At 43.4% G+C, this 17,769-nt stretch overlaps 2 protein-coding genes across 3 annotated transcripts; both read left to right on the forward strand.

The window, feature by feature from the left end:
• Positions 1 to 765: 765 nt before the first annotated feature.
• LOC138440403 (protocadherin beta-5-like) lies at positions 766 to 5,888 on the forward strand. 2 transcript variants are annotated; one of them, XM_069589865.1, is made up of 2 exons: positions 766 to 2,127; positions 2,209 to 5,888. In XM_069589865.1, the coding sequence occupies exons 1-2, from the start codon at positions 996 to 998 to the stop codon at positions 3,384 to 3,386; spliced, it is 2,310 nt and encodes a 769-aa protein (XP_069445966.1). In that variant the 5' UTR covers positions 766 to 995; the 3' UTR covers positions 3,387 to 5,888. The 2 variants fall into 2 exon arrangements, with proteins under 2 accessions (XP_069445966.1, XP_069445964.1); XM_069589863.1 differs by having other exon boundaries at positions 826 to 5,888.
• Positions 5,889 to 6,260: 372 nt separating this feature from the next.
• LOC138440402 (protocadherin beta-17-like) lies at positions 6,261 to 9,387 on the forward strand. Its single transcript, XM_069589862.1, is given in 2 exon segments — positions 6,261 to 7,267; positions 7,270 to 9,387. Coding segments are annotated over 2 exon segments (2,391 nt in total). The 5' UTR covers positions 6,261 to 6,357; the 3' UTR covers positions 8,751 to 9,387.
• The last annotated feature ends 8,382 nt before the right edge of the window (positions 9,388 to 17,769 follow it).

The following is a 17,769-nucleotide window of genomic DNA, read 5'->3' on the forward strand; positions in this document are numbered from 1 at the left end:
AAAGACAGCAAAAATATTCATAGCAGCAGTACTGAAAATATCCCCAAACTGGAAAATACCAATGTCCATCCACTGGAGAATAGAAAAACAAATCATTGTACAATAGAGTAATACAAAGCAATGAAATAAGTTAGAACAGTATAGAAGGGGTGGGCTTTACAAACATACGAGTAATATTGTATAACTCCATTTGTGTGAAAGCTTAAAAACAAGAACAGAAAAAAAAAACACCCCACACTATAATAATAGAAATCAGAAGAGTTTTACCTTTACAGGGTAGTGACCAGATAATGACAGGAGGGGGCTTCTAGGGTTTTGGTAACATTTTAGTTTTAACTTAGGCTCTGCTTACCAGTGTGTTCACTTCCTGAAAAATTCAGTTGTACACACATGATTTGTTCCCTTTTCTGATGTATATTTAAAATAAAACAATTTTGCAAAATTGTAAACTTACCATATTACCAATTTCTTGAATATAATCAAATAAGAATCCCACAAGAGAAAGTCTGACTACTCAAAAGGTGTTTTATGAGGAATACTGATACATCATTTTAGTTCTGAAAAGTATTCTTTCACTGAAAGTTAACTTAGCAAATGCTTATTCAGAACTTCCAGTAACTAAAAACTGGAAATACAGAATCAATCGGAAGCATTTCTGACTTAAAAGGAAACTGATACATACCAAGTTAAAGCTCGGAATGAAACAGCCCATACTATATGCAATAGTAAATAATGACGCCTGGTGGCGCTGCAAGCTAGGAGTATGAATGAAGGGATCTGTGACTGCCCCGGAAGCCTTTAAAGTGGCAATCAGAACCCCGAGTGCTTTCTAAAAGAAGAAAGCAATTTACATAGAATCTAGGGGCAGAGATCTCTGAGAAGGGCATCGTCCTAGCGCAAGTCAATAAGATCAAATTCCATTTTATTTAACGAACTCATCTGGATTGATTGTATATCGAGTTGAAGAAACTACCTTCTTGCACCGGGTGTGGACAATGGAGACAGCGCCAGCAAAAACGCTACAAAAAAGGCAAGTTCTCTTTCTTGCTATATTGTTCCTTTTGTGGGAGGCTGGCTCTGAAGAAATTAGATATTCCATGCCAGAAGAAACAGAAAGTGGGTCTTTTGTGGCCAACCTGGCAAAAGACCTGGGTCTCAGGGTGGGGGAACTAGCCACGCGGGGCACGCGAATCCATTACAAAGGAAACAAACAGCTCTTGCAGCTGGATATAACGACCGGGAATTTGCTTCTATATGAAAAACTAGACCGGGAAGTATTGTGCCGGGCAACAGATCCCTGTATACTGCATTTCCAACTATTACTGGAAAACCCGGTGCAAATTATTCAGGCTGATCTACAGCTCACAGATATAAATGACCATTCCCCAGAGTTCCTAGAGAGAGAGATGCTTCTAAAAATCCCAGAGAGCGTCCAGACAGGGACTGTGTTTCCTTTGAAAATAGCTCAGGACTTTGACATAGGTAGCAACACGGTTCAAAACTACACAATCAGCCCCAACTCCCATTTTCATGTTGTCACTCATCATCGTGGAGATGGCAAAAAATACCCAGAGCTGGTGCTGGACAAAGCACTGGATCGGGAGCAGCAGCCTGAGCTCAGTTTAACCCTCACCGCGCTGGATGGGGGGGCTCCGCCCAGATCTGGGGCCACTACAGTCCGCATCGAAGTCGTGGACATTAATGACAATGCCCCAGAGTTTTTACAGTCCGTCTATGAGGTACAGATTCCAGAGAACAGTCCCCTAAACTCCTTAGTTGTCGCTGTCTCTGCCCGAGATTTAGATGCAGGAACATATGGGAAAGTAGCCTATGCTCTGTTCCAAGGAGATGAAGTTACTCAACCATTTGTAATAGACGAAATAACAGGAGAAATTAGTCTGAAAAGGGCTTTGGATTTCGAGGCAACTCGATTTTATAACGTGGAGATTGCAGCCACAGACGGCGGAGGCCTTTCAGGAAAATGCACTGTAGCTATAGAGGTGGTGGATGTGAACGACAATGCCCCCGAACTGACCATGTCAAGACTCATCAGCTCTATCCCAGAAAACTCCCCAGAGACTGTGGTGGCTGTTTTCAGTGTTTCTGATCCAGATTCCGGGGAAAACGGTAAGATGGTTTCCTCCATTCACAATGGTCTCCCCTTTTTCTTGAAACCCACGTTCAAAAACTTTTACACTCTGGTGACAGAGAGACCGCTAGACAGAGAGGAAAGAGCCGAGTACAACATCACCATCACAGTCACTGACATGGGAACCCCCAGACTGAAAACCGAGCACAACATAACCGTGCTGGTGTCCGACGTCAACGACAACGCCCCCGCCTTCACCCAGACCTCCTACACTCTGTGGGTCCTCGAGAACAACAGCCCCGCCCTGCACATCGGCAGCGTCAGCGCCACAGACTCAGACGCCGGCGCCAACGCCCAGGTCACCTACTCGCTGCTGCCGCCCCCCGACCCGCTCCTGCCCCTCGCCTCCCTCGTGTCCATCAACCCCGACAACGGCCACCTCTTCGCCCTCACGTCCTTGGACTACGAGGCCCTGCGGGCCTTCGAGTTCCGCGTGGGCGCCACCGACCGCGGCTCGCCCGCGCTCAGCAGCCAGGCGCTGGTGCGCGTGCTCGTGGCGGACGCCAACGACAACGCGCCCTTCGTGCTCTACCCGCTGCAGAACGCCTCGGCGCCCTGCACCGAGCTGGTGCCCAGGGCGGCCGAGCCGGGCTACCTGGTGACCAAGGTGGTGGCGGTGGACGGCGACGCGGGCCAGAACGCCTGGCTGTCGTACCAGCTGCTCAAGGCCACGGAGCCCGGGCTGTTCGGCGTGTGGGCGCACAACGGCGAGGTGCGCACGGCGCGGCTGCTGAGCGAGCGCGACGCGCCCAAGCAGCGGCTGGTGGTGCTGGTCAAGGACAACGGCGAGCCGCCGCTGTCGGCCAGCGTCACGCTGCACGTGCTGCTGGTGGACGGCTTCTCGCAGCCCTACCTGCCGCCGCCGGAAGCGGAAGCGGCGGCCGCGGCGCCGGCCGACCCGCTCACCGTCTACCTGGTGGTGGCCTTGGCGTCGGTGTCGTCGCTCTTCCTCTTCTCGGTGCTGGTGTTCGTGGCGGTGCGGCTGTGCAGGAGGGGCGGGGCGGGCTCGGCGGGTCGCTGCCCGGTGCCCGAGGGCCACTTCCCGGGCCACCTGGTGGACGTCAGCGGCATGGGGACCCTGTCGCAGAGCTACCAGTACGAGGTGTGTCTGACGGGAGGTACCGGGACCGGGGAATTCAAGTGTCTGAAGCCGATTCTGCCCACCTTCCCTCTCCAGGATACTGTGAGGGAAATCAAGGAAAACCCCACCGTTCGGAATAGTTTCCTATTCAATTAACTATTGGATTTTTCTGTCATTAAGCCCTACTTATAAGTTTGGTAAACTATTTTAACTTAAAGATACATGTTATCGATGCATATTATTGATGGTCCGTTTCATGATTGTTTTACTACTGCTCCTCATTGTGAAATTTTAAAGAGTCAGACAGTGGGTATTCACTGTATTTTTCATGCGTTAACTTTAGGGTTTTTGTAAATATTCAGTTCAGTTGCTCAGTCGTGTCCGAGTCTCTTCGACCCCATGAATCGCAGCACACCAGGCCTCCCTGTCCATCACCAACTCCCGGAGTTTACTCAGACTCATGTCCATCGAGTTGGTGATGCCACCCAGCCATCTCATCCTCTGTCGTCCCCTTCTCTTCCTGCCCCCAATCCCTCCCAGCATCAGAGTCTTTTTCAGTGAGTCAACTCTTCTCATAAGGTGGCCAAAGTATTGGAGTTTCAGCTTTAGCATCAGTCCTTCCAAAGAACACCCAGGACTGATCTCCATTAGAATGGACTGGTTGGATCTTCTTGTACTCCAAGGGACTCTTAAGAGTCTTCTTCAAAACCACAGTTCAAAAGTATTTAAATATTACTCTCCACTATATTGACAATCTGACTGTTTAGCTGCTAAGTCATGTCTGACTCCTTGCAATTCCATGGACGGTAGCCCATCAGGCTCCTCTGTCCATGGGATTTTCCAGGCAAGAATATTGGAGTTGGTTGCCATTTCTTTCTCAAGGGATCTTCCTGACCCAGGAATCAAACCTGAGTCTCCTGCATTGGCAGACAGATTCTTTACTGTAGAGCCACCAGGGAACACTAAAATTTTATTTGCATAATTTTAAAACATTTTAATCATCTATCCTTTTTATAAATTTTATATTCCAAAGTCCTCAAGATTCTTCTCTAACTAGTAGTGACAGCTGTCATCACAAGTGACATGTAGGGACATGTTTAAAATATGTTTGATAGTTTTTTAACCCACCAATGTAAGTCTCATTTTTGAGTAACTCCTATAGTGTGAAAAACTAAAAATAGATACTAATGATGGCTAAATACCTAATAGCTAGTCACATTTATGTGCATTTCAATATATCACAATAGTACATACACATTTTCTATCAATACAGACTTCTGGAAAGTGTCAACACATTAAATTAGTTTTTGAACTTCATGTAAATATATGATGATCATTTAAAACACAATTATAAATGTTTAATAAATATTTGTTAATGTTATTAACAGTCCAATAGTGAATTTTAAAAATAACCTTCAGGGAATAAGTAATCCTAATATTCTCACTACAATATAGTACCCTTGCCAGTAAATAAAGTTATTAAATATCACCCTTTTATTTGCCTTCTAAACAGAAAACACCCTCATTCACCCCAAACTCTATTACAGAATATAAAGTGCTTCAGAGTACATTTCACCTCCTCGTCTTTGTCTAACAATTTGAAAGTTCAAAAGTATTTTTAGGAAAATCCAGATTATATTTTTTCAAGCTCCTGTGCCTATTTCTCAAGCTTCTATATGTATGTTCCCTCCTAAGACCTAAGTTAGTTACTAGGAGCAGGTTACTAGTCAGATTTTTCTCTTTCACTGATGTATATGCACCATTTACCTTTGTTAGCCACAAAATAATTTACTTTCACAATTTAACCCATATTTGGTTTGGTTATATTTGTAGTATATTATGAGAAGTCCCTCTTTACAACTTCCTATCAAAGTCAGGCAATTTATTCTAGAGTGACAAATGAGTGAGTATTTTCTTTTTATTCTTAATGCAACTGGGCTTAACTAAATTATATTTGGCTGTGTTCTGTGTTCAGATAAGTGAACTACATGGCTCTTTTTTCATAGATGATTACCAATTAGTGAGTGTAGGGGGAACTTACACCAGATATTTACCCTATCCTCCTCCATTCTTCTTTGGGGGGAGTTCCTGCTTCTGCTGTTCTCACTCCAACCACATGACTTTAGTCGGTACAGTGGATGTTTTCAGTAAACCCATTTGCATAGTCCCAGAGGGTATAAAACATACAGGGGTGTGGGCCCTATGCTGCCAGGTCAAAACCTTTCCCTAGAAAGATATACTTTGAGTTCATTCATTGGCTTTATTGCCTTCTTCATGTTTGCAGAAAGACATTGCCTGAGTTGATAACTTACAATTGTTTTCTAATAAAACAAATAGTCATTTCCTCTCACTGGGCCTTGTACACAATGAACTTACGAAGGAAAAAAAGGTCCAAAGTCTGTGTATCCCAGAGACTGAAAAGTCACATTTTCCCAGAAGTTCCAGGCACACTGCAGTTTTGGGGGGAGTAAAATCTGGCTTTAAAAATGTATAACTTCTTCTAACACCATAGAACAAATTAGTAATTTTTTAATAGAATGTAAGCTTTGCAAGAGCAAGAATTTTTGTGCTTAATTTACAATTTTATCCCGAGAAGCTATAATAATTCCTGCACAGAGAAATACTTATTAAATGAAAAATAAATTTGTCTTGAGCTGAGTTTTGCGTACCAAACTTGTACCTTTAAAGGGAAAATGAATTAGATTTAGATAAATAACTTATTTTATTCTCACAACTACTGTTACCTACCTGGACAAGACTGCATTACAGGTGCGGAGGAAAGGAATTTATAACATTTTATGACCCACAGTGTGTTCACTGCAATTTTGATATTATACTTTGAAATGAAAACTCCCTGAAGTTGTAAAGAAGAACGCTTGGTGGCGCTGCAGGCTAAGAGAGTGAAAAAAAACAGTGTCTGCAGAGTCCTAGACTCCATAAAAGCCGATCTGTTTCTGGTAGCTCACAAAGGAAATATTTACACAGCTGGGGATAGGTTTCAGAGAGTCAGCTATCCCCTTGTCAGTCCATGACAAGAAGTAACTCAAAATTACAGAATCAAGATAGCAGATCTGGCGCAAAACAACTACTTTTTGATTAAATACTGCATCTTTTGGACTCGGGAACGATGGAGACACCGCTACCCAAAGTGACTCAGAAAAGGCAAGTGACCGCCATTATTATTCTATTATTATTGTGGGAGGCGGGCGGTCAGATCATTAAGTATTCAGTTCTAGAAGAGAGGGACAGCGGTTCATTTGTAGCCAATCTAGCAAAAGATCTGGGGTTGGGCTTAGGGGAGCTGGTTTCTCGGGGCGCCCGGATTCTTTTCAAAGGGAATAAACAGCATTTGCAGATCGAGCAGAAGAGTGGGAATTTGATACTAAAAGAAAAACTGGACCGAGAAGATTTGTGCGGTGACACGGATCCATGTATACTGCATTTCCAGGTGTTACTGAAAAACCCGGTGCAGTTTATTCAAGGTGAATTACAGCTTCAAGATGTAAATGACCATGCCCCAGAATTCTTGGAAAATGAAATCCTCCTGAAAATATCAGAAAGCAGCCATCCAGGGTCTGCATATCCTTTGAAAATAGCTCAAGATTTAGACGTTGGTAGTAATACAGTACAGAACTACACAATTAGCTCCAACTTCCATTTCCACCTTTTTACTCGAAATCACAGCGATGGCAGAAAATACCCGGAGCTGGTGCTGGACAAAGAGCTGGACCGTGAGGAGCAGCCTGAGCTCAGGTTAACCCTCACAGCGATGGATGGTGGGTCACCGCCCAAGACTGGGACTTCCCAGGTCCTCATCATAGTCCTGGACATAAATGACAACGCCCCTGAATTTGCTCAGCAGCTCTACCAGGTGCAGGTCCCAGAAAACAGCCCTATAGGCTCCCTTGTCATCACTGTTTCTGCTAGAGATTTGGATGCTGGGATCTATGGCGAGCTCTCCTACTCATTTTTCCAATCCTCAAATCAAGTCATTCAGGCCTTCGAAGTAAACACAGTCACAGGGGATATTCGATTAAAAAAAAAGTTGATTTTGAGGAAATTAGATCTTACCATATAGAAATTGAGGCCTCAGATGGCGGCGGTCTTTCAGGAAAATGCACTGTAGCCGTAGAAGTAATGGATGTAAACGACAACGCCCCTGAATTGACCATATCACTACTCATTAATGATATCCCAGAAAACACCCCTGACACTGTGGTCGCTGTTTTTGGAATTTCAGATTCAGATACTGGTAACAATGGAAAAATGATGTGTTCCATCCAAGACCATCTCCCTTTCCTACTGAAGCTCACGATAGAAAATTTTTACACTTTGGTAACAGAAGGCGCACTGGACAGAGAAGAAAAAGCCGAGTACAACATCACTATCACGGTCACTGACATGGGGACCCCCAGACTGAAAACCGAGCACAACATAACCGTGCTGGTGTCCGACGTCAACGACAACGCCCCCGCCTTCACCCAGACCTCCTACACCCTGTGGGTCCGCGAGAACAACAGCCCCGCCCTGCACATCGGCAGCGTCAGCGCCACAGACACAGACGCCGGCGCCAACGCCCAGGTCACCTACTCGCTGCTGCCGCCCCCCGACCCGCTCCTGCCCCTCGCCTCCCTCGTGTCCATCAACCCCGACAACGGCCACCTCTTCGCCCTCACGTCCCTGGACCACGAGGCCCTGCGGGCCTTCGAGTTCCGCGTGGGCGCCACCGACCGCGGCTCGCCCGCGCTCAGCAGCCAGGCGCTGGTGCGCGTGCTCGTGGCGGACGCCAACGACAACGCGCCCTTCGTGCTCTACCCGCTGCAGAACGCCTCGGCGCCCTGCACCGAGCTGGTGCCCAGGGCGGCCGAGCCGGGCTACCTGGTGACCAAGGTGGTGGCGGTGGACGGCGACGCGGGCCAGAACGCCTGGCTGTCGTACCAGCTGCTCAAGGCCACGGAGCCCGGGCTGTTCGGCGTGTGGGCGCACAACGGCGAGGTGCGCACGGCGCGGCTGCTGAGCGAGCGCGACGCGCCCAAGCAGCGGCTGGTGGTGCTGGTCAAGGACAACGGCGAGCCGCCGCTGTCGGCCAGCGTCACGCTGCACGTGCTGCTGGTGGACGGCTTCTCGCAGCCCTACCTGCCGCCGCCGGAAGCGGAAGCGGCGGCCGCGGCGCCGGCCGACCCGCTCACCGTCTACCTGGTGGTGGCCTTGGCGTCGGTGTCGTCGCTCTTCCTCTTCTCGGTGCTGGTGTTCGTGGCGGTGCGGCTGTGCAGGAGGGGCGGGCCGGGCTCGGCGGGTCGCTGCCCGGTGCCCGAGGGCCACTTCCCGGGCCACCTGGTGGACGTCAGCGGCACGGGGACCCTGTCGCAGAGCTACCAGTACGAGGTGTGTCTGACTGGAGGTACTGGGTCCGGCGAATTCAAATTTCTCAAACCTATTGTCCCCAGCCTCATGAGTGAAGGAGCTGATGTGGACACCGCGGAAAACGCTAACTTTAGAAATCGTTTGGGGTTCAGTTAGGAATCTCACTTGACAAGAGATGATCAATGATCATATTCACTATTAATTTCCAACCCTTTCATTAACATGAAGAGCTTACATATTCACACATTCGTTAAGTATTGTCCTATTTATAGTTTGAAGTGTTTTACATTCCGAATCTCTAGGTGGTTTTTATTGTTGCTCTTTTGTCGATTTTGATAAGCCCTTAACATTTTGCATGGGAGATCAAACATTTAGCAGAGAAATGGTGTTTCTCAAGTTTTGGAGGTCAGATTTTTCTAAGTCAGAAGTGTTTTCAGGTTCCTGATAGTTGAACTTGTTCGTTGATAACTTGTTATAACTAAGAGAATTGTTTTATGATTATTATTGCATGTCTGACTATTGTAAATGATGGCTTTTTAAACATTTTTCACTTATGCAAAAAATTTTGCGACCTTGTAAACTGCTAGAGTTCTGTAGTGTTGTTTCAAAAGCACTATTGTCTTTCCTCAAATGAACTAATATTTTATCTGAATGCTTTCTGAGTACTTTCTTTCAAAATTGGTATCGTTTAATTAGACCACCTACTATAATTTTTAAAGGATTTAATCCCAGTTAAGTAGAAAAAAGTTGGTAGTTATTTCTTTTTCATAATAAATGGTTTTTAGTATGAAAATGATTCTTTTAGTTATTTTAACATTTAATAAGAAAAGGAAAGCAAATTAACATTCTCCCACTCAGAAATAATTTTCAACATCATCCTAAAACATTTCCATGATGCTTATAATAGATGAAAATAACATAAAATGGATCCGTAATAAATTCCTATCTTTATAATTAAAACTATCAGATTTTACTTGAATAAAAACAAAATAATATGTAACTACAGAACTTGCTTATGCTTAAATAAGCCCTACAAGGTTAACAAACAAGAATGTGATGCATATTAAATATTAGCATCACTTAACTGCCCTCTTATTAGTGAGCAAATAGGGACCTCCCTGGTGACCCACTGGCTAAGTCTCCCGGCTCCCAAAGCAGGCACTCTGGGTTGAGTCCCTAGCCAGAGAACTAGATCCCTCATCCTGGCATCCCATCATTCCACATGCTGCAACTAAGACACAGCTAAGAGTCTGCCTGTTGCAACTAAGACTCAACATAGCTAAATAAGTGAGCAAATAAACTTAAGAAGATAGCAAATATATAGAGTTGTCAATGTTTATAACATTTGCAATGTGATTTTTTTCCCCCTTTGAGATTCTGATTTTGTTTCTTTTGGATATATAACCAGAAGTGGGATTGCTGGATCATATGGTTCTGTTTACTTTTAATTTTTAAAATTAGTGTTTTTTCCAAGTGCTGTGGACTCAGTTGTGTCTTCCCAAGATCATACATTGAAGCCGGAACCCTCAATGTAATGGAAATTGGAGCTGGGCCTTTGGGGTATAATTAGGTTTGGATACCCTCAGGAGGGCAGGGGTCTTCTTCATGAGATTAATGCCTTCCTAAGAGACAGCAGAGAACTTGCTCTTTCTATCATGTGAGGGCACACTGAGGTGGCCATCTGCAAGCCAGGAAGAAAGATCTCATCAGAATCTAACCTGCTAACACCCAGAGCTCAGACTTCCAGCCTCCAGAACTGTAAGAAATAAGTTTCTGTTGCTTAATCCACACCGTCTATGGTATTTTTTATGGCAGGTTGTAAGCTGCCCAAGCCCTGGAAGGGACCTAAGTCAAGGAATTTGTTGTTGTTTTAGTTGCTAAGTCATGTCCCACTCTTTTGTGACCCCACTGGACTATAGCCCACCAGGCTCCTTTGTCCATGGCATTTCCAAGGCAAGAATACTGGAGTGAGTTGCCATTTCCTTCTCCATACAATGTGTTTTTAAAAGATGATGTTTATCATTGTTTAGACATTTTATGTTTTAAATATTTGTCATACAACACTTCAATTTTTCCAAGTGTACTCATGTCTGACTGCCCAGAGATGATAACTTCTGAGCCTTTTAACTTTTTTCCCCCATAATATTTGCTTCCATGTTTCTAAATAATATGGTGAAAAAATCCTTTTTCTCAATTTAAGTTTTAGATATTATCCATTTACTTCTAAGGAGCACACACACAAACTTGAACACTTCTACCACATCCTCTCTGATAACAATGTCGTAATCTGTTTAAGTAGTGTTTAAATAATTGCATAAATATCACTTATACCTGAACCTCATGTTACTGATATTTTTCTTAAGTTTATAAACTCTTAAGTTTATAATTGTCTCACTTTCCACTTTACTTACTTTTCTAGGTATATACTTTTAAGTTATCCCCATACTTTGTAAAGTCTAAAGCACCTCGTTATATTATTAAGTGCTTAAAAAAACCTCTCAGTTCCTTTTTTTCCCCATGGAGCCATCCTGGATCCACCCAGGCTTGTGCTAGTTATACACTATGTGTTCTCTAGTCCTATTCCATGGCTGGGCAGTTTGGGATTTGTGCTATACTTTTTGTCCTAGGAAATAACTTTTATCTCTCTCCTCAGTTTGATTTCATTTTCTGCATTTTTATGACTTCCTCTTTATTGGTTTCTTTCCCTACATTCCTGAAAAATATTTGGTGATAAACTTACTGAGAACTTGAACATCTGAAAATTTTGGATGCAGTAGATTCAAATGATTTACTGATTTCAGTGAATGTGGAATTACAGGTTAGCAATTATTTGCTGCTAGCATTTTGAAGTGGAGAAGGCAACGGCAACCCACTCTAGTACTCTTGCCTGGAAAATCTCATGAACAGAGGAACCTGGTAGGCTGCAGTCCATGGGGTCACTAAGAGTCGGACACGACTGAGCGACTTCACTTTCACTTTTCACTTTCATGCACTGGAGAAGGAAATGGCAACCCACTCCAGTGTTCTTGCCTGGAGAATCCTAGGGATGGTGGAGCCTGGTGGGCTGCTGTCTATGGGGTCGCACAGAGTTGGACACGACTGACGTGACTTAGCAGCAGCAGCAGCATTTTGAAGGCATTGCTTTGTTTTCTAATCTCTTGTGTTGAGGAATTCAACATTTTCATTACCCATTTTTTTCTAAGATCTATTTTTTTCTAGATCCCTGGTTCTCAGCTGGGGCAATTTTGCCACCCAGCAACATTTGGTAATATATGGAACCATTTTTGATTGGCACAATTGGAGGAGATGGTGCTACTGGCATCTAGTTGGTAGGGATGTTGCTAAACATTCTACAATGCATGGGACAGCCCCCCTGCACATAAGGAATTATATGGCCCCCAAAGGCCAATAGTACTGAGGCTAAGAAAGCTTGTTAAAGATGAAATTAAGTCATTATATATTACCTCCATTTTTATAGAATTTCTTATTAACTATGTAGTGTCATAGTGTAAGAATTTTGTCATTTATTGTGATAATTCTTCAGTGAGATCTGTCAATCTTGTGACATTCTTTAGACTAGGACAGGATTTGGGATGTGTATGTGTATAATTTAAAAAATTATTTCCTCTACTCAGTGTCCTTGTTTACTGGTTCTCTAACTCCTTTTAGTTATATAGTGACCTCCTTGGTTGATATTCAGTTTTTCTTAATGTTTCTCTATTTACTGCCTTTTGTCTTCATTTCCCTGGATTCTAAGAATTTTCTCAACCTATTTTTTTATTGTTTTTAAAAATTTATTTAATCGGAAGCTAATTACTTTACAATATTGTGGTGGTTTTCCCCATACATTGACATGAATCAGCCTCGGGTGTACATGTGTCCCCATCCTGAACCCCCTCCCACCTCCTTCCCCATCCCATCCCTCAGGGTTGTCCCAGTGCACTGGCTTTGAGTGCCCTGTTTCATGCATCCAGTGTGGACTGGTCGTCTATTTCACGTATGGTAATATACATGTTTCAAAGCTATTCTCTCAAATCATCCCACCCTTGCCTTCTCCCACAGAGTCCAAAAGCCTGTTCGTTATATCTGTGTCTCTCTTGCTGTCTCGCATATAGGGTCATTGTTACCATCTTTCTAAATTCCATATACAATGTGTTAATATACTGTATTGATGTTTTTCTTTCTGACTTACTTTATTCTGTATAATAGGCTCCAGTTTCATCCACCTCATTAGAACTGATTCAACTATGTTCTTTTTAATACCTGAGTAATATTCCATTGTATATGTACCACAGCTTTCTTATCCATTCATCTGCCAATGGACATTTACATTGCTTCCATGTCCTGGCTATTGTAAACAGTGCTGCGATGAACATTGGGGTACACGTGTCTCTTTCAATTCTGATTTCCTCAGTTTGTATGCCTAGCATTGGGATCATATGGCAGTTCTACTTCCAGTTTTTTAAGGAATCTCCACACTGTTTTCCACAGTGGCTATACTAGTTTCCATTTCCACCAACAGTGTAAGAGGGTTCCCTTTTCTCCACCCCTTCTCCAGCATTTATTCTTTGTAGAGTTTTTGATACCAGCCATTCTGAGCAGCATCTCAACCTAAGTTTTAACCCTTCAGATTGAGTTTTGTTGTTCTTGTTCAGTCACTCAGGATTGTATGACTCTTTGCAATGCCAAGGACTGCAGCATTCCAGGCTTCCCTGTCCTTCACTATCTCCCAGAGCTTGCTCAAATTCATACCCATTAAGTTGGTAATGTCATCCAACAATCTCGTCCTCTGTCACCCCTTCTCTTGTTGCCTTCAATTTTTCGCAGCATCAGGGTATTTTCCAGCAAGTCAGCTCTTTGTATCAGGTAGCCAGCCAAAGTATTGGCGCTTCAGCATCAATCACTTCCAGTGATTATTCAGGGTTGACTCCCTTTAGCATTGACAGGTTTGATCCCCTTGAAGTCCAAGGGACTCTCAAGAGTCTTCTCTGACACCACAGTTCAAAAGCATCACTTCTTTGGTGATCAGTCTTCTTTATGGTACAACTCTCACACCAATAGACGAGTACTGGAAAAACCATAGATTTGACTAGACGGATCTTTGGTGGCAAAGTAATGTCTCTGCTTTTTAAATATGCTGTATAGGTTTGTTGGTCATAGTTTTTCTTCCAAGGAGCAAGCATCTTACAATTTCATGGCTGCAGTCACCATCTGCAGTGACTTTGGAGCCCAGTGAAATAAAGTCAGTCACGGTTTCCATCATTTCCCCATCTATTTGCCATGAAATGATGGGACCACATGCCATGATCTTTGTTTTTACAATGTTGAGTTATAAGCCAGGTTTTTCACTCTCCTCTTTCACTTTCCTTTGTGTGTGTGTGTGTGTGTAACAAAGTTTTATTAAAGTATAAAGGAGACAGAGAAAGCTTCTGACATAGGCATCAGAAGGGGGCAGAAAGAGTACCCCCTGGTAGTCTTTAGCTGGATATTATATAGTCACCAGCAGTCTGTTAATGAAAGAAAGGAGTGTCTCAAAACTTAGAATGGCACCAGGCCCCTCACCCATAAGATGTATAACCGCAGAGCAAGGCTCCTCACTTGCTTCACGCAGGGCATGTCATTCCTTTACACAAGCACACTGTAGAGTTAGTAAAGCACAGCATAAAACGTGTTTGCTAAGAGACAAAGAACTAGAGCTCCAAGCATCCTTACCTTGTCCTGAAGGATCCCGGACGAGCCCCCAAGATGAAAGCTTGTTGTTGAATTACGACGCCGGGATTCTTGGCCCCCGGAGGAGAATAATTCAATCCAGGGCCAGAGACGAGGCTTAATAGCTCAGAGCTTTTGTGTAACAAAGTTTTATTAAAGTATAAAGGAGATAGAGAAAGCTTCTGACATAGGCATCAGAAGGGGGCAGAAAGAGTACACCTCCTCTTTCACTTTCATCAGGAGGCTCCTTAGTTCCTCTTCACTTCCTGCCATAAGGGTGGTATCCTTTGCATGTCTGAGGTTATTGATATTTCTCCCAGCAATCTGGTTTCCAGCTTGTGCTTCATCGAGCCCAGCATTTCACATGATGTACTCTGCATATAAGTTAAATAAGCAGGGTGATAATATACAGCCTTGACATACTCCTTTCCCAAATTGGAACCAGTCTGTTGTTCCATGTCCTGTTCTGTTGTTTCTTGACCTGCACACAGATTTCTCAGGAGGCAGGAAAGGGGATCTGGTTTTCCCATCTCTTTAAGAATTTTCCACAGTTTGCTGTGATCCACACAAACGCTTTAGCATAGTCAATAAAGCAGAAATAGATGTTTTTCTGAAACTCTCTTGCTTTTCTTATGATCCAACAGATGTTGGCAATTTGATCTCTGGTCCGTCTGCCTTCTCTAAATCCAGCTTGAACATCTGGAAGTTCTTGGTTCACATACTGTTGAAGCCTTGCTTTGAGAATTTTGAGCATTACTTTGCTAGTGTGTGAGATGAGTGCAACTGTGCAGTAGTTGGAACATTTTTGGCACTGCCTTTCTTTGGGATTGAAATGAAAACTGACCTCTCCCAGTCCTGTAGCCACTGCTGAGTTTTCCAATTTGCTGGCATATTCAGTGCAGCACTTTCACAGCATCCTTTTTGAGGATTTGAAATAGCTCAACTGGAATTCCATCACCTCCACTAGCTTTGTTTGTAGTGATGCTTCCTAAGGCCCACTTGACTTCACACTCTAGGATGTCTAGCTCTAGGTTAGTGATCACACCATCATGGTTATCTGGGTCATTAAGTTCTTTTTGTATAGTTTTTCTGTGTATTCTTGCCACCTCTTCTTAATATCTTCTGCTTCTGTTAGGTCTATACCATTCCTTTATTGTGCCCATCTTTGCATGAAATGTTTCCTTGGTATCTCTTATCTTCTTGAAGAGATCTGTAGTCTTTCCCACTCTGTTATTTTCCTCTATTTCTTTGCATCGATCACTTAGGAAGGCTGTCTTATCTCTCCTTGCTATTCTTTGGAATTCTGCATTCAGATGGGTATATCTTCCCATTTCATCTTTTCCTTTCACTTCTCCTCTTTTCTCAGCTATTTGTAAGGCCTCCTCAGACAACCATTTTGCCTTTTTGCATTTCTTTTTCTTGGGGAGGTCTTGCTCACTGCCTCCTGTACTGTGTCATGAACTTCCGTCCATAGTTCTTCAGCTACTATGTCTATGAGATCTAATCCCTTGAAGATATTTCTCACTTCCACTGTATAATCATAAGGGATTTGATTTAGGTCATACCTGAATGGTCTAGTGGTTTTCCCTACTTTATTCAATTTAAGTCTGAATTTGGCAATAAGGAGTTCATTACCTGAGCCACAGACAGCTCTCGGTCTTATTTTTGCTTACTGTATAGAGCTTCTCCATCTTCAGCTGCAAAGAATATAGTCAGTGTGATTTTAGTACTGACCATCTGGTGATGTCCATGTGTAGAGTCATCTCTTGTGTTTTGGAAGAGGGTGTTTGCTATGACCAATGCATTCTCTTGGCAAAACTCTGTTAGCCTTTGCCCTGCTTCATGTTGTACTCCAAAGCCAAACTTCCCTGTTACTCCAGGTATCTCTTGACTTCCTACTTTTGCATTCCAGTCCCCTATGATGAAAAGGACATCATTTTTTTGGTGTTAGTTCTAGAAGGGCTTGTAGGTCTTGTACAATCATTCAGTTCAGTTCAGTTCAGTCGCTCAGTCATGTCCAACTCTTTGAGACCCCATGAATCGCAGCACACCAGGCCTCCCTGTCTATCACCATCTCCTGGAGTTTACTCAAACTCATGTCCGTCGAGTCAGTGATGCCATCCAGCCATCTCATCCTCTGTCATCCCCTTCTCCTCCTGCCCTCAATCCCTCCCAGCATCAGAGTCTTTTCCAGTGAGTCAACTCTTCGCATGAAGTGGCCAAAGTACTGGAGTTTCAGCTTTAGCATCATTCCTTCCAAAGAACACCCAGGGCTGATCTCCTTTAGAATGGACTGGGTTGGATCTCCTTGCAGTCCAAGGGACTCTCAAGAGTCTTCTCCAACACCACAGTTCAAAAGCATCAATTCTTCAGCGCTCAGCTTTCTTCACAGTCCAACTCTCACATCCATACATGACCACTGGAAAAACCATAGCCTTGACTAGACGGACCTTTGTTGGCAATGTAATGTCTCTGCTTTTCAATATGCTATCTAGATTGGTCATAACTTTCCTTCCAAGGAGTAAGCGTCTTTTAATTTCATGGCTGCAGTCACCATCTGCAGTGATTTTGGAGCCATTGTTTCCCCTGTTTCCCCATCTGTTTCCCATGAAGTGATGGGACCAGATGCCATGATCTTCGTTTTCTTAATATTGAGGTTTAAGCCAACTTTTTCACTCTCCTGTTTCACTTTCATCAAGAGGCTTTTTAGTTCCTCTTCACTTTCTGCCATAAGGGTGGTGTCATCTGCATATCTGAGGTTATTGATATTTCTCCCAGCAATCTTGATTCCACCTTGTGCTTCTTCCAGCCCAGTGTTTCTCATGATGTACTCTGCGTATAAGTTAAATAATCAGGGTGATAATATACAGCCTTAACATACTCCTTTTCCTATTTGGAACCAGTCTGTCTAATTCTAGAACATTTTCACATTTTCATTACCCTGAAAAGAAGCCTGGTACCCATTAACAGTCACTTGCTCTTCAACTGCTAATCAACTTTTTGTCTCTATGGATTCTTCTATTCTAGATATTTCATATAAATTGAATCATATAATATGTAGCCATTTAGATCTGTCTTCCCTCAATTTGCATAATGTTTCCATGTTTTGGCATATATTGGTATTTCATTCCTTTTTATGGCCAAATAATCTATATTAACATGGTATTGATGTCCCACATTTTACCAGCTTACCAGTGGGGTTTGTTTCCACATTAGTGCTATTATGAATATCACTGCTATGAACATTCATGTTCAAGTTTTTTGTGGACATATGTTTGATCCTCTTGAGTATATACCTAGAATTAGAATTGCTAGGTCATACATACAGCAACTGTTTAACTTTTTAAGGAATTGCCAAACTGCTTTCCAAGGTAACTGTACCATTTTTCATTCCCAGTGATAGTGTAGGAGGATTCCAGTTTCTCCTCACCAGCACTTGTTATTTTCTGTTTGATTATAGCCATCC

The sequence above is a fragment of the Ovis canadensis genome, chromosome 5 (genome assembly GCF_042477335.2).
Source record: "Ovis canadensis isolate MfBH-ARS-UI-01 breed Bighorn chromosome 5, ARS-UI_OviCan_v2, whole genome shotgun sequence".
Lineage (NCBI taxonomy): Eukaryota > Metazoa > Chordata > Mammalia > Artiodactyla > Bovidae > Ovis > Ovis canadensis.

What these genes read in the sequence shown, in the direction of transcription:
- LOC138440403 (XM_069589863.1), top strand. Translation starts at nt 996, where the DNA reads ATGGAGACAGCGCCAGCAAAAACGCTACAAAAAAGGCAAGTTCTCTTT.